Source organism: Pyrus communis, chromosome 4 (genome assembly GCF_963583255.1).
Source record: "Pyrus communis chromosome 4, drPyrComm1.1, whole genome shotgun sequence".
Taxonomy (NCBI): domain Eukaryota; kingdom Viridiplantae; phylum Streptophyta; class Magnoliopsida; order Rosales; family Rosaceae; genus Pyrus; species Pyrus communis.
This window is the reverse complement of record NC_084806.1, coordinates 19,947,551-19,961,084: the sequence shown is the minus strand read 5'-3', so window position 1 is coordinate 19,961,084 and position 13,534 is coordinate 19,947,551. Positions and strand designations below refer to the sequence as shown.

Below are 13,534 nucleotides of genomic sequence, written 5' to 3'. Positions count from 1 at the left end.
TACAACTTGGAATATTGACCTTTGTTGTGAATTGAAAGTTGTTAACAATTGAACTTTGTTGTGAACCCTTGAAACTTTGTTGTGAACTTTGTTGGTAGTTGGTAGTTTAAAAGATGAATTTGCAGATTTAGAATTGAAAGTCTGTTTGGAATTGAATTTACAAATTTGGAATAGAAAGTTGTTGCTTTTTCCCTATTTAATTTTTTTTTTTTCAAAAAAATTTGGCAAGAAAAAAGGAAGGTAGTACACAGTTATGGTTTAAAATGTTGGGTTTTTTGAATTTTTAATTTCCATGTGGACCTCCTAATGACACGTGGCACCCAGTCATTATCCATATAGGAACCACGTCATCAGTTAACGGGAGATTTAACATCCAGATTAACGATGCATGAAACTGTCCCAAAATTAACACTTTAAGTATGATTCTGGGACAAAAAAAACTTCATATATCAAATGTTGAAAACCACAAAATTTGAGAGTAGTAAATTGAGATTTACCCTAAATTTAATCACAGTGCCTTTTTGAAATCAACCACAGTTCATAAATGTTGTAGATGTAATTTATTTATTTAATCAACGAATATAATAATATAATCTGATATTTGTTATTAGTAAAATTCCCAAAATATACCAATTCCATATCTGACGACACCAACCACCAAGTCTCACCCATTCGCTTCCATCGGTGGTTTCTCCGAACTAAACTACTCATTTCTCTCTCAAAGTCCCACCCCAAACCTTCACCCCCGCCCCCCACATTTACCCCCACCTTCTTCGCAATCGCAACCGTCTCTCTAAGAAAACCCTAGCAGTCGTCGCATCGTGCTTCCGTCTTCGCGATGCCAAAGTTCACGCCGACCACCGGGAGCTGGATGCAATGTCCGGCCCTGTTATGGGAAAGATCTCCCTCAGGTAGTCATGCTCTCATTTTCAATTTTGATGTCCTCGAAGACTCAACGATGCTATCTTCGAGCCTATTTTTGTTTCCCTAATTTTTTTTTTGCCATTTTGTAAAGGAACTGCTATTATGTGACTAATAGAAGTAGAAACGAAGGAAAAACGGGTTGAAATTTGGGTTATGCCGCCGGTATGGATGTTTTTGCAAGTGGCTGGGTTATGCAGAGAAGGGGAATGTCGAATTTATTCGTGCTGAAGGAGGTATGAATTAGGGGAATTCTGAGGTGCTTAGCTTGAATTTGATATGTGATTGTTCCTTTTGAGTGTGGCCTGATAGAATTGGATTTAGATTTATTATGCAGTTTCATTTTTTAAAGAACAATTTCGATCAAGTTTTCTGTTATCAGTGAATTTAGTGTTTGATATTCTCAAATATTTTAGTATGGGGATCAATGTTTGCACTGTTGAACTTCAAGCATCTAAGGATTCCAATTTTAAGGATGCGGGTCTGTTGTTCTTTAAATACAACTTTCGTCGACTAGTCTTTTATTAGTTTAAAGGTCTTAATGCTTCTTTCTCTTTTACTTTTGCTTTTATTAACTCAGGGTTATACAATTTGCAAGTTACTATTGAATTATATTTGATACAATACAAGGTACAACAATAAATCCGTACCGTTCAATAATTATTTGGATTAAGACGAACCTCTACTCATTTGTTTGCATACACTTTTCGAACCTTAAGTTCTGTATTTACTCCATTCATTGTATATACAATGTTAATTTTACACTCATGCTCCTGCCAAAGTTGTTTTGTATATCTGTTCGAGTCTTTATTGGTTAATTTTTGGCTTCTTGTGTGGATTGTTGGAGACTCGTACATCTGTTCAAGTCTTACTGGTTAACTTTTGGCTTCAAGTTTTGTATATCTATTCACTTTTCTTGATTGAGATCTAATGTATATTCCCACCTATAGATCTATATGCTTATGTCCATGCAGATAGAGAGAGGCAACAATTGTTGAGGCTCAAGCATTATGGGCGTTCATTCTAAATGTCCTTGTTTGGAGGTGTCCAAAGAAATGTTAAGTCTTCAAATGACAATGTTCTTGTTATTAGAGGCGTATTTGATACTTTGTGGGTAGTTTGGTATTTCTTAGTATAATTTATCGATTTTGTTGTTAGCTTTAGTGTATAGTTTGTAATATTTGAATCATGATTTTTTATGGAATTATTAAATCATAGTAAATGTGCAATTTTATATATATATATAGAGAGAGAGAGAGAGAGAGAGAGAGAGAGAGAGAGAGATAGAGAGAGAATGATTTTATATTTTTGGAAATTTTGTATAACGGATTAGACTTGGTCAATCTGTAATTAGGGGTGGGCACGGGCCGTGCCGGGCCCAATTTTGAAGGGACCAGACCGGACTCGGGCTTAGAAGAGATGGGTTAGGCCAAGCTAGGGACAACGTCCACGGGTCCCTTGTTTTTTTTTTTTCGTTTATTAAAAAATAAAAAATAAAACTAAAATTTGCACAGATTCACTCCCTAGTCCCTGCACAGATTCACATCCAATCCAAACATTACAAAGTCCAACATCCAAGTCCATAGATTAACAATACATCCAAAATAACAACATTACATCGTCCAACATCGTTCGAAACATTAAATCCGAGACATTCAAAATAACATCCGAGAGACATCTAAAGATCAAACCAACATACAAAATATTCAAGAGTCCAAGACATCCAAATTTCAAAGTCTAAAATCAAATAATCCAAAATAACATAAACATGACATCCGCAATAAGAGCCATAACTAATAACAACAAATCAACAGAGTGGTGCCATCCCTATTTTTCATGGGCAATCTATAGAAAAATATCAAGAAAGCATTAAGTACTTACATATGTTGGGTTCCAAAGAAGAAGACTAGTACTTTCTCCCAATTAGCAGAGTAGCCCCACTTCTCTAGTTCACTTACTTGCAGCCAAAAAAACCAACTTGATAATCACTCACACTGAACATAAAAAGAGAATTATCTACATTCACCGTTACAAGAAGCAATCCAGTATCAAATAATAATAACTAAACCACAAAACACACACACACACACACACACACACACACACACACACACAACACACATAGCATGCTCAAATTAACAATCATCAAGCTGGAATGATTTCAAGAACATAAAACAAAATCATACCACACATTAATTTCACAAAATTATTATTACTTCAGAATGCATAAATTGCTTTTCCAAACAGCACATAGTTAAATAAGCATATTTTACATATATACAACCTAGCAGAATAAGCATACACGAAACCATAACCAAAAAAAAAAAAAAAAAAAAAAAAAAAAAAAAAAAAAAACCAAATCTGAAAACACAGTTCTTGATTCAATTAAATTCAAAAAAATCCTAATCCCAATCCCAACCAGCCGACCTAGCTTTTCATTTCTAGGGTTTCATGATCAATAACCAAACACTCCAAATCCCAACACAAATCCCAAATCCCACTCCCATCCAAATAGATCCACAATTCCTTCACCCAAATGTTCATGCATTCATCAAATTACTCCCACCTAAAGATTTAGTCTCTAATCAAATCTCATTATTCATGCTACTAATCCTTCGCATCAATAAAAATAAAATTCGAAAAAATTAAATTAAATTTTAAAATATATTGGGCAGAATTATGGGAGAAGTAGACTTACGGTAGCCGACCAAAAAAAAAGAATCTAGGTTGGTAGCAGTGTCCTCGACGTCGGTGATGGGGTGATGGTGCTTGCGATGGCGGTGGTGTTGTCGAAGATGAGAGAATTGAGGTTCTGGGATCTGGGATCTGGGTTCTCTGGGTCCTAGGAGTGGGATGTCGTCGAGGAGGATGGTTGGATAGGTGGTGCCGTTGTGTTGGTCACGGAGACGATGATAGGCTGGTTCTCTTAGATCTCGTCAGAGTCGAGGGAATGACGGATGGTGGATAGGTGGGAGTGAGTGTGAGATTAATTTGGAAAGTGGATACCTGGACTTGGGACTAGGGTGGAAACTAAGAACATCTCTAACCGAAGGGTCCAGAGGGCTAGAAGGCCAAAAATAGCCCGAAAACCGTCTCCAACCGAGGGTCAGACCAAAAGGCTCGTGGGCCCCACTGGACAAAAAAGGGCCAAAGGGCCAACTGACCGGCTCAAATGAGCCAGCCAACCAGCTCCAGGCCGGGCCACAAGTTCAAACTCAACGATACCTAGCTGACGTCAAGGTGACGTCAGCCAACCAGCTCCAGGCCGGGCCACAAGTTCAAACTCAACGATACCTAGCTGTCGTCAAGGTGACGTCAGCTAGTCGTTATTTTTGAATTTTTTTTACAAATTTTTTTAAATTTTTTTTCCTATAACTTCCTAAGCCATTAAAAAATATTAAATTAAATTAAGTAACATGAAACAACATTAAACAATATGAAACAACGTTAAATAAAAAATATTCAACATAAAAAATAAAAATAAAAACAACATGAGTTTTTAAATTTTTATTTTTTTTCCTATAAATTTAAGTTGTTGTACTTTTAAAATTTAATTTTTAGTTTTTAAATTTAAGTTGTACTTTTTAAATATAAGTTCTAGTTATTAAATTTAAGTTGTTGTAGTTTTTAAATTTAAATAATAAATTATGTTTGGCCTATGGCCCTCGGTTGGAGATAGTTTTTTTTTTACAGAGCTAAAACGAGCCCTATGGCCTTTTGGCCCTCGATTGGAGATGGTAAGAAATATAGCCATGCATTGTTCATTAAAATATTAATTTCTTGGAGAGCCAGAGGGCTAAAACTAGCCCTCTGGCCCTGCTTCAGTTAGAGATGGTCTAACGGTTTAGATTAGATGATAGGTTATCATTCAATCTCGACCATTGATTATAATTAGAAACGGGTCGATCTGAGGCCCTGTTTTTCTAGGGCTTAGGACTTGGCCCGCCCCGCTTATTTTCTAAAACATTTGGAACTAGCCCATACCCGTCACGAACCTAGATTACCCGCCCTAACCCGCGGTTCTTCTACCCGCTTGCCCACCCCTATCTGTAATCCACAACGGCCATAGTGCACGTGGTTTTAGATCCCAATTTACCACGGTCACAATATGTGGTTATATCACATTTAACAACAGGCATAGCCTGTGGTAGAAACTGAGACTTTTTTTCACATTTAGATTACTAACGGACGCAGTGCCCATGGTGGATTGCAATCTATCACGGGCATTCACTGTGGTAGATGAGCTTTTTCCTACTAGTGAAATAGTGATATTACTAGTATTCAGTTTCAAAACTAGTGACAATACCCGTTTTTAGTTTAAGAAATATTAAGTGTTAAGTTTAAAAAAATAATGATAGTAGCAGTGTTCAGTTTAAGAAATAATGATAATAGAAATAGTCATTGTTCGGTTTAAAAATTAATGATAGTATCAGTGCTCAGTTTAAGAAATATTGATAGTACCGTTATTCAATTTGAGAAATAGTTAGTGTGCAGTTTAATAAATAGTCAGCTTTCAGTTTTAGAAATAATCAGTGTTTAATTTAAGAAACAATGACAGTACTTGTGTTCAGTCCTAAAATAATTTGTGTTCAGTTTAAGAACTAGTCAGTATTCAATTTAAGAAATAGAGATAATATTAGTGTTAAGTTTAAATAATAGTGATAATACAAATATTCAACTTACGAAGTAGTGAGTATTCAGTTTAAGAAATAGTAATAATATTCGTGTTCAGTTTTCGAAATAGTAAATGCTCAGTTTACAAAACAGTGAAGGTTCAATTTAACAAATAGTGAAAGTATCAGCGCTCAGTTTAAAAAATAATGATAGTACCCTTGTTTAATTCAAGAAATGATTAGTGTTCATTTTAAGAAATAATGATAATACAAGTGTTCAATTTAATAAATAGCCAGATTTTAGCTCTAGAAATAGTCAGTGTTAGTTTAAGAAATAGTGACAATACCTGTATTCAGTTCTAAAAATAGTCTGTGTTTAGTTTAAGAAATAGTGATAATATCACTGTTAAGAAGAAATAGTGATAATACTTGTGTTCAGTTTACGAAATAGTGAGTGCTCAGTTTAAGAAATAGTGATAGTATCAGTGTTCAGATTAAGAAATAGTGATAATATTCATGTTCAGTTCTAGAACTAGAATAGTCAATGTTCAATCTAGAAATAATGATGGTACCAGTTTTCAATTTAAGATTAGTGACAGTACTCATATCCAATTTGAGAAATAGTTAGTCTTTAGTGTTTATAATTGATAATTTTGTTTACTTTCCTGTTTTTACTCGAAGACATGAAGTATCAAATTGTTAGTACGATATCGATGCATTTTTTGTTAATTTGTTTTCAGGTTGTTGCTAGGACAGAAGAAAGCCACGAACAACACCGTCGAGAAAGACAAATAACGAGGAAAAGGTGGTGGTGTTGGAAACATTCGAGCCGGTGAAAACACCGAAGCTCTATGGGCAAATCTATAAGACCACTGTTTTATCCGTCAAGAGTTGAGACCCCACGGGCAAATCTACAAAAACTCACCAAGTGAAAATGAAACTGGGATAATTTCCAATGGAAGTGACTCCTGCATTCTAGGAAAGTGGGTTCTAAGTGACAAGCAAAATTAAGGGTGGAGATTGATCAACAAAAGAATCTGAACCACCTAATTACAAATAAATAATAATATATATATATATAATAAAAGAGGAGGTGGCCACTTTCCTTCGCACACGTTATGTTTTAATTCCCTTTCAAGTGGAAAGAGGACGACAAGAAGAAAACAAGAAGGAAAAAAAAAAAGGCAAAACCATGAGAGAACAAACGGCTAAAAAAAAAAAAAAAAAAAAAAAGAAAGGGAGAAGGAACTTGCTGATAGAATGGCATACTTGTAAATAAAGAGAAGTTTATTTCTAACAGAATTGGCTGACATAATGGGATTGCTGTTTGGGGCAAGGGTGGAAAAAAAATTGTTTCATTTTGGGCTTTAATTCAGCCCATGTGTGTTAAATCTGTGTAGACGTGATATAGATTAGTTTTGTCGTTATAATTAAATATGAAACTCTTTTGGTTAAACAATAGCATAGGGTGATTTTTGGTTAAATTAAACTTAACCCAAATCCTTTTCATTCATTAAAGCTCCCGATTCAAAGTGCATTATAAATAGTTGAAACTGCCTCATCCATGTCAAGTTTCACTAAATCAACATGTGGTGGTTAATATCTCTCTTAACTCGTTCCTAGAACAATTTGAACACATATCAAGCAGTTTCTCCAATCAAATAGTTGAAGGAAGAAACCAAATTGAACCCTAAAACTAGGTCTAAATGAAGATTTGAAACTTAAAAGCTAGACCATGTAAACAATGCAAACCTATTTCTCAATGGGGAATTTTTGTGCATGAAAAATAGTTTGGCAGCTAGGGTTCCATAACTGAGAAGAGGCAAGCTCAAAAGCTTTTGAAGGCACTCTTTCTCTTTGAAATTTAATACGGACAACCAAATGAAAAATGAAGCCAAGCTAGGGCTTTAAGCAAAAAGATTGCTTGTTCTCAGCTAGCAAGTACAAGAAGCACTTGTCAACTCAAAAAACGATCTGAGTAGATCAAGTGCTAAAAGCAATCCCTCTCGCAAAAAAATATCAATCAGCCCATGTGCGGAGCTTTAATTTTCGTGGCCAACTAGCTGGAAAGCAACCTTTGAAGTGGCCCAAACCCTTGTAAATTCCAACAATAGCAGCCCTTTGTGCGGTTGTCCTAAAACTAATTCGAGCATGTATGGTACATATTTACATTATTGACAAGGAAAGCCAAAAACATAAGTCTAACTTTACGTAAACAACATTTAGCATTTAGTAATTTTATGTTGGAGAATGTCGTAAAACAGAATAAAGTCTCTCTTTTCTTGAACTAGTTAAGGTTACAGGACTGAATCATGTTACAACCAGATCCGTTGCCCGGAGAGATCTGTTTATAATCTGCTTTACACGGCACCTTCCAACACTGAAGAGAAAATGGTAATGCCTTCGTAGACGCTTGTATAAACTGTGTAAAGCAAACACTAAAGCCATCGCTCCAAAACGGCACGATATAGGCTGGGTGCAAGATCAAAATCGAGCTTTTCTTTTCCGAGCTGTGTATTTTGTGTCTGGCGGAACAACATTTCCTTTTTTTCTCATCTGTTCCTTCTTCTTTAGTATCCATTCTCTTCCCTTGCCCTTCTTATTTGTCTTCTGCTTTTTCCTCGGCCTGTGCCTGTCTGAGTTTGAAACCTGCTCCCCACGAACAAAACATAACGAATTAGAAATTCATGTAAGAGCACACAGATAGATTTAAGTTTAGGAGTGATAGGAGCATATTTATATGACTTTGTTAGCTTGTTTCTTTGCATTTAGTGAGTTAGTTTCTATTTATTATAGTGATTTAATCTATTTTCGTGTGTTTGTAGGTCCAATTAGCAAAGATGACAGTAAATGGCCAAATGGAGCAATTTGGAATAGTTTTGGACTTGGATTGGATAGCATGTGTAAGGAGCATAATGGATGGACGTTTTCAGTGACAAATGATGCTAAAAATGTGCTACAAATCTGAAAAAAATTAAATTAAGACTTGGAAGACAAGGAATCAACTGAAAACAAGGAGATCTTATCCAACCTTATCCTATCTTATCCAGTCTTATCTTATCTTATCCTATATTATCCAAACATTATCTTATTTAATCCAACATTATCTAAACTTATCTCCAGCTACAAAAGGAGTCCTTATCCTATCCTAAATCCTTCCCATTTGAATTTAGGAGTACTTACCATGTTTTACAATGCATATCTAATTCTAAAAGTCCTGAAATCATGCAAATAACCTTATCCTTGTCCTCCAAGGATTGGTGCCGTAAACCCTACCCTATATATACACACTTTGTGCCGCAATTTTGGGGGAGGGAGAGAGAGCCATAGAGAGAGAAATTTAGAGAAATTAAACACTTTGTGACGCAGCTTTGTAAGGAAGGAGAGCTTGGAGCCATGCCTGCCATCCAAAGCCTTTGGATTACTAGAGCGTTTCTAAATGTATTCTATGCTTAGTTTTAGTCCAATGGTTGTTTTAATTAGGTTTTCAATTATGATGAACATGTGGAACTAATTTCATTTTAGTTAGAGGTGAATTCAAAGCCATGAACATATATGTGATATGAATTGATTACATCCAGTTATTGTTTCGTAAAACAGGAATGTGATTTACTTATTTGTTTTATAGATAACTTATTTTTGTATGTTGATTAAGCAGGTCTACTTAGTTTGCATGCATGAATTTGATGCTAAAATATAAAGGAATTTCACCTAATAGTTATGAAATTATATTTACAAGTAGTGGAGGTTGCTAGTCACAATCGCGTTAAGTAAATTCCTGGCAGGAGTATAATGCAGTTCATAGTTACGAATGTCATGTCAATGCTTATGATTTTCATAGAACTTAATGATCTTTGATATGTATCTCTATCATGCAGTTCATATAAGGAACTTGATGAGAATAATTTGATTGCGTCACTAAGTCCAATTCAATGAATTTAGGAAAATCTTATGGTTAATTTGTGCAGTTCACGGTTAATTTGAGGCATTGTCATTCGTGGTTTATAGGAATAATAACTGGAAATCGATTTGTATGCATATGTATCATGTGTGAAGAAGGACCCTCTAGCTGGCCTTTCACCCCCTTCATTCACCTCAATTTAGTATCAATTAGTTTGTTTCCTGCAAATTACTTAGTTTTAGTTTTAAATTTCGTCCAAACAAACCCCCCTTTCATGTTTTGAGTCCATTTAGTTAGATTTTCGTCCAAATCACCCATTAGTGCTTGTTTTGAGTTATTTGAGTCAGTTTAGCTTAGTTTTATGTTTTTTAGTCTAATTAGTGTAGATTAGCATCCCTCCTAATCCCCGGCCTAGAACGATCCTACTTACGCATACTACAATTATCTAAAAGAGGGTTTAATTTGTGTGTTAGTTTCTACCACATCAAAGAGCTTTGAATTTACATTAGACTTCGAGAAAAACAAGAAATATAGTAATAGTAAATGGATCCGTAAAAACTTACTGTCTGATTTTCTTCATCTTCACTACTCTCATCATCAGAGGAACCCTCGCCATCTTCGCCTTTTCCCTTGGGAGTAGAAGTAGTAATAGATGGTGAACCGCAAGTGAGGACAAGGTACTCCTTTCGTTTCTTGGAACTGTAACAAGATATTCCTTAAGTTAGAGGAAAATACTACTGAAAGAATTTAGATATTAAAAATTCCATGTGAAGTCAGAATCCGACATTTTGCCCTATATTTCGTACTAGTTCCCTGACCCTGTCTCAATAGTTTCCTTGAAGCATAAATATTCAAACTCCATGCATGTGCATTTTTGTTAGCAATGTTCAGACCCTTTATGTATTATAAAGGCCGATCAGATGCATTTTGCAAAAGCTGATGCAGAAGCCCTACAAAGGTTCATATACCAGAAGTCATTTGTTTAGTGGATATGTGGGATCATGCATGAGCAGCTTAGAAAGTAATCTAGTAACCACATTGTTTCAGACGAGCTAACAGCCTATGACACAAGATCGCATAATTGGTTTCTAGCATACCTGTTGGGAAAATCAACAACGACGCCCCCCGCAAATCCAGCACGCATTGCAGAACTCAAAATCAACTCGCGCTGGTCCAGATTTTCAGGATAAACTTGAAATGCTGCCCTTGCTCCCCTTGCTAAGCATCTGTATAATGATCCAAAGAAAGCCCTGCAAAGGAATTAAGACAGCAACATTCATACTGAAATTGAAAAAGGGATTGTAGTCTCAATCGATGCTTAATGTCGCAAAAAGTCCAAGAATAAGAAGATCATGGCACACTTTTCATTGCATTTCAAGCATATAATGATATAGAATTTATGACGAGGATATAAAAACCAACAAGAAACACAACATACTTCAATCGTAATCGTGGATTATGTGATGACTTATCAGCATTGCACAACCACTGCATTGAACAAAATGATAAAGAGAAATTGGCGTAACATTCATACAGTAAACCGTATCAAAACATAAAAAATGCATACCTGAAGTAATCTCAGTAGTTTCGAAAATTGAAGAAACAAAAAAAACAGGTACAAACATTGCAAAAACTTCAGCAAAAATATTCAAAACAGAAAGGAAATAATTGAATTTTGAGATCTTTACTATTGGGTATATAAATATAAAATAAAAAACTGACAAAACAAGGGACACAAGCTAAGATAGGAAAAAAATCCAAATAAACAGAGCCTTTAAGTGAAGGGATTGGGAACCCTCTACATCGAACTTCAACGATCCGAACCGTTTATTTTGTAACCCTTCAATTCAATCCAAAACCATTTGCCTATTTAATTATCACAATGAAATTTTAGTGTTTCTTATAAAACAAAGTGTTTGTCAATTTCTTTGAACTCAATTAGATGTCTCAAATATTTCCGATTTGGCTAATATTTTGCAAGGATGATCTAAGAGCTGCAACTTAAAAAATAGACAGTTCGGATTGTTGAAATTCGATGTGGTGGGGATATATCCATTATCCATTGTTGCAAGTATTAGTGACTGAAAACACAAAGTAAACCTGAACAGCTGAGATGCTTATCGCTCCATCAATAATTCCTGAACGAAGTCCTAAGCCCTGAAACAAAATCGAACAATTACGATATGCTAATAGAAAAACAATTTCAGGTTGAACCATATCATATTTGTATGCATTTTTTCTTCCTTTTTCCGTCCACGAAAAACTGAAGCACGAGGCATTAAGTGTGATACCTGACCCATGTCCCCGAGCAAAAGGTCACCCTCAACTTCATTCTCCAATGCCACATCTCCAATCATCAAAGAAATGTAATTCCCATTTAGAAACAAACCATGGAATCCATCAAAGCAGCTCAAAACCAAAACAAAACATCGAAAACGAATAAACGAAACCCGAAAAAACCACATACCAAGCATCGACTGGGAAATATCTAAACCAATCCACTGATGCCCACTCTCTGACAATGTATCTCCGCTGAGCCCCGACCCACAACCTGCAGTAAAAAGCTCAATCACTCACTCCGATTTTTCACCATTCAGTGAATAAAACCAAACCCCTTTGGGACTTTTTTACGAAAACAGAATTGAAAGATTGCGGGAGTTGGGTTTTGAAGGACTACCAATATCGAGGAGCAACCTGGGGACGCCGTCGTCGGGGAGAGCGAGAAGCTCGAGGGCTCGGTGGGAGAGCTCCGACTGAATTTCCATGATTCGGGAATTGCGAGTGTACTTTCGAGCTTCCTCTTCATTGTAGAAAATCTCGGGTGGAGCTTGCAGCTCCGGCCGAGACATGTTCGCTTTTCTCTTTTGTTCCTTGAAAGGGGAGGGAGAGATAGGGGAGGTGGGGGAGGGAGGGAGGGAGGGAGGCAGGGAGGGAGAGAGACAGAGAGAACTTAAACCCTAGCAGCGTCTTCCTTCGTGAGTTTTAGAAGTTTTGGGCTCCATGGGCTTCCGTTTACGTCTCTAATAGGAGTAGTCTAGTTTGTGGCCCAGCCCCAAAATGCGAGGAAGAGTTTTGTTTGGTGTTGGGGATACAGGTCCCAAATTTGTATCCCTACCACCTGGATCATTGGTTGAGGTCCAAGGTTTCAAGTCTTAGACACTAGAGTTTCAGACCTTGGTATTGAGTGGCGATGTCACCCAAATCAGTCTCTAGGGGCCACAACCCTGAAATTGAGCTTTAGGCATTAGGGTCTCGGTCATCAGGTTTTCAGAGTTCGGTTCAAGTTCCACAGTTGGTTGATTGAGTGAGAGTCACGCAGTTCAAGTTTTACTTGTCATTGAGATTTTAGGTTCAATACTAAATTATTATTGCTAGTCCATTGTGCAGTTTAGCTTAAATCACAATTATTGTATAGAAAGAAAAATCAACTCCCCTCTCTTAAAGGACTAAGTTTCTCCAAAAGATGCACATGATGAGAATAGGGCAAATAACAAACTCACACCTCAGCTTTTAAACAATGTCATGTCATACATCAACTTACAATTCTTTGCAATGTTAGACTTTATTAAATTTTCTATCAATTTGACCGTTAAATGATGATGTAGCAGGTGTAGGGGCCCACTCCCTCGCCCAAACTTTAAAAAATAAAAAAGGAAAAATTACATTTTACCACCTCAACTTTGAGTCACAAAACAAGATCATACCTCATATTTTGAACATTACAATATCATACATTAACTTATGAATTTGTTGCAATGTCATACCTCTTTTCCTTGTCTGTTAATTTGTATGTTAGCTATTGACGTGGTAAACGTGAGGCCCACTCCCTCGCTCATAGGAACTCTATGCTATTAGCATGTCAACGGTGGAGTGTGGCCAATCCTATTTGCTAAATATATCCAAAATATCCTCCGTGTCCACCCACTATCCTTGTCTTTTTCTCGTTTTCCGCCACATGGCTCTCTCCCTTGCTTCCGTCTCCAATAAGGGTGGGCACTTGGAACCGAAAACCGAAACCGAAACACGAATCTAATCAGACCACACCGAACAGTTTGGTTTTGCGGTTTTGAAACGGTTGCGGTTTTGAAATCGAACCGTG

General features: G+C 36.4%; 1 protein-coding gene and 1 long non-coding RNA gene across 2 annotated transcripts; one reads left to right on the top strand and one right to left on the bottom strand.

The window, feature by feature from the left end:
• The first annotated feature begins 752 nt into the window (after positions 1 to 752).
• Positions 753 to 2,908, top strand: LOC137732528 (uncharacterized). Its single transcript, XR_011068345.1, has 3 exons — positions 753 to 911; positions 1,016 to 1,157; positions 1,896 to 2,908. It is a non-coding gene; the product is annotated as an uncharacterized lncRNA (long non-coding RNA).
• Positions 2,909 to 7,716: 4,808 nt separating this feature from the next.
• Positions 7,717 to 12,339, bottom strand: LOC137731640 (18S rRNA (guanine-N(7))-methyltransferase RID2-like). Its single transcript, XM_068470810.1, has 8 exons — positions 12,113 to 12,339; positions 11,903 to 11,986; positions 11,727 to 11,782; positions 11,536 to 11,592; positions 10,874 to 10,923; positions 10,533 to 10,685; positions 9,999 to 10,134; positions 7,717 to 8,183 (listed from the first exon to the last, which is right to left on the bottom strand). The coding sequence occupies exons 1-8, from the start codon at positions 12,282 to 12,284 to the stop codon at positions 8,019 to 8,021; spliced, it is 873 nt and encodes a 290-aa protein (XP_068326911.1). The 5' UTR covers positions 12,285 to 12,339; the 3' UTR covers positions 7,717 to 8,018.
• Between the last annotated feature and the right edge of the window lie 1,195 nt (positions 12,340 to 13,534).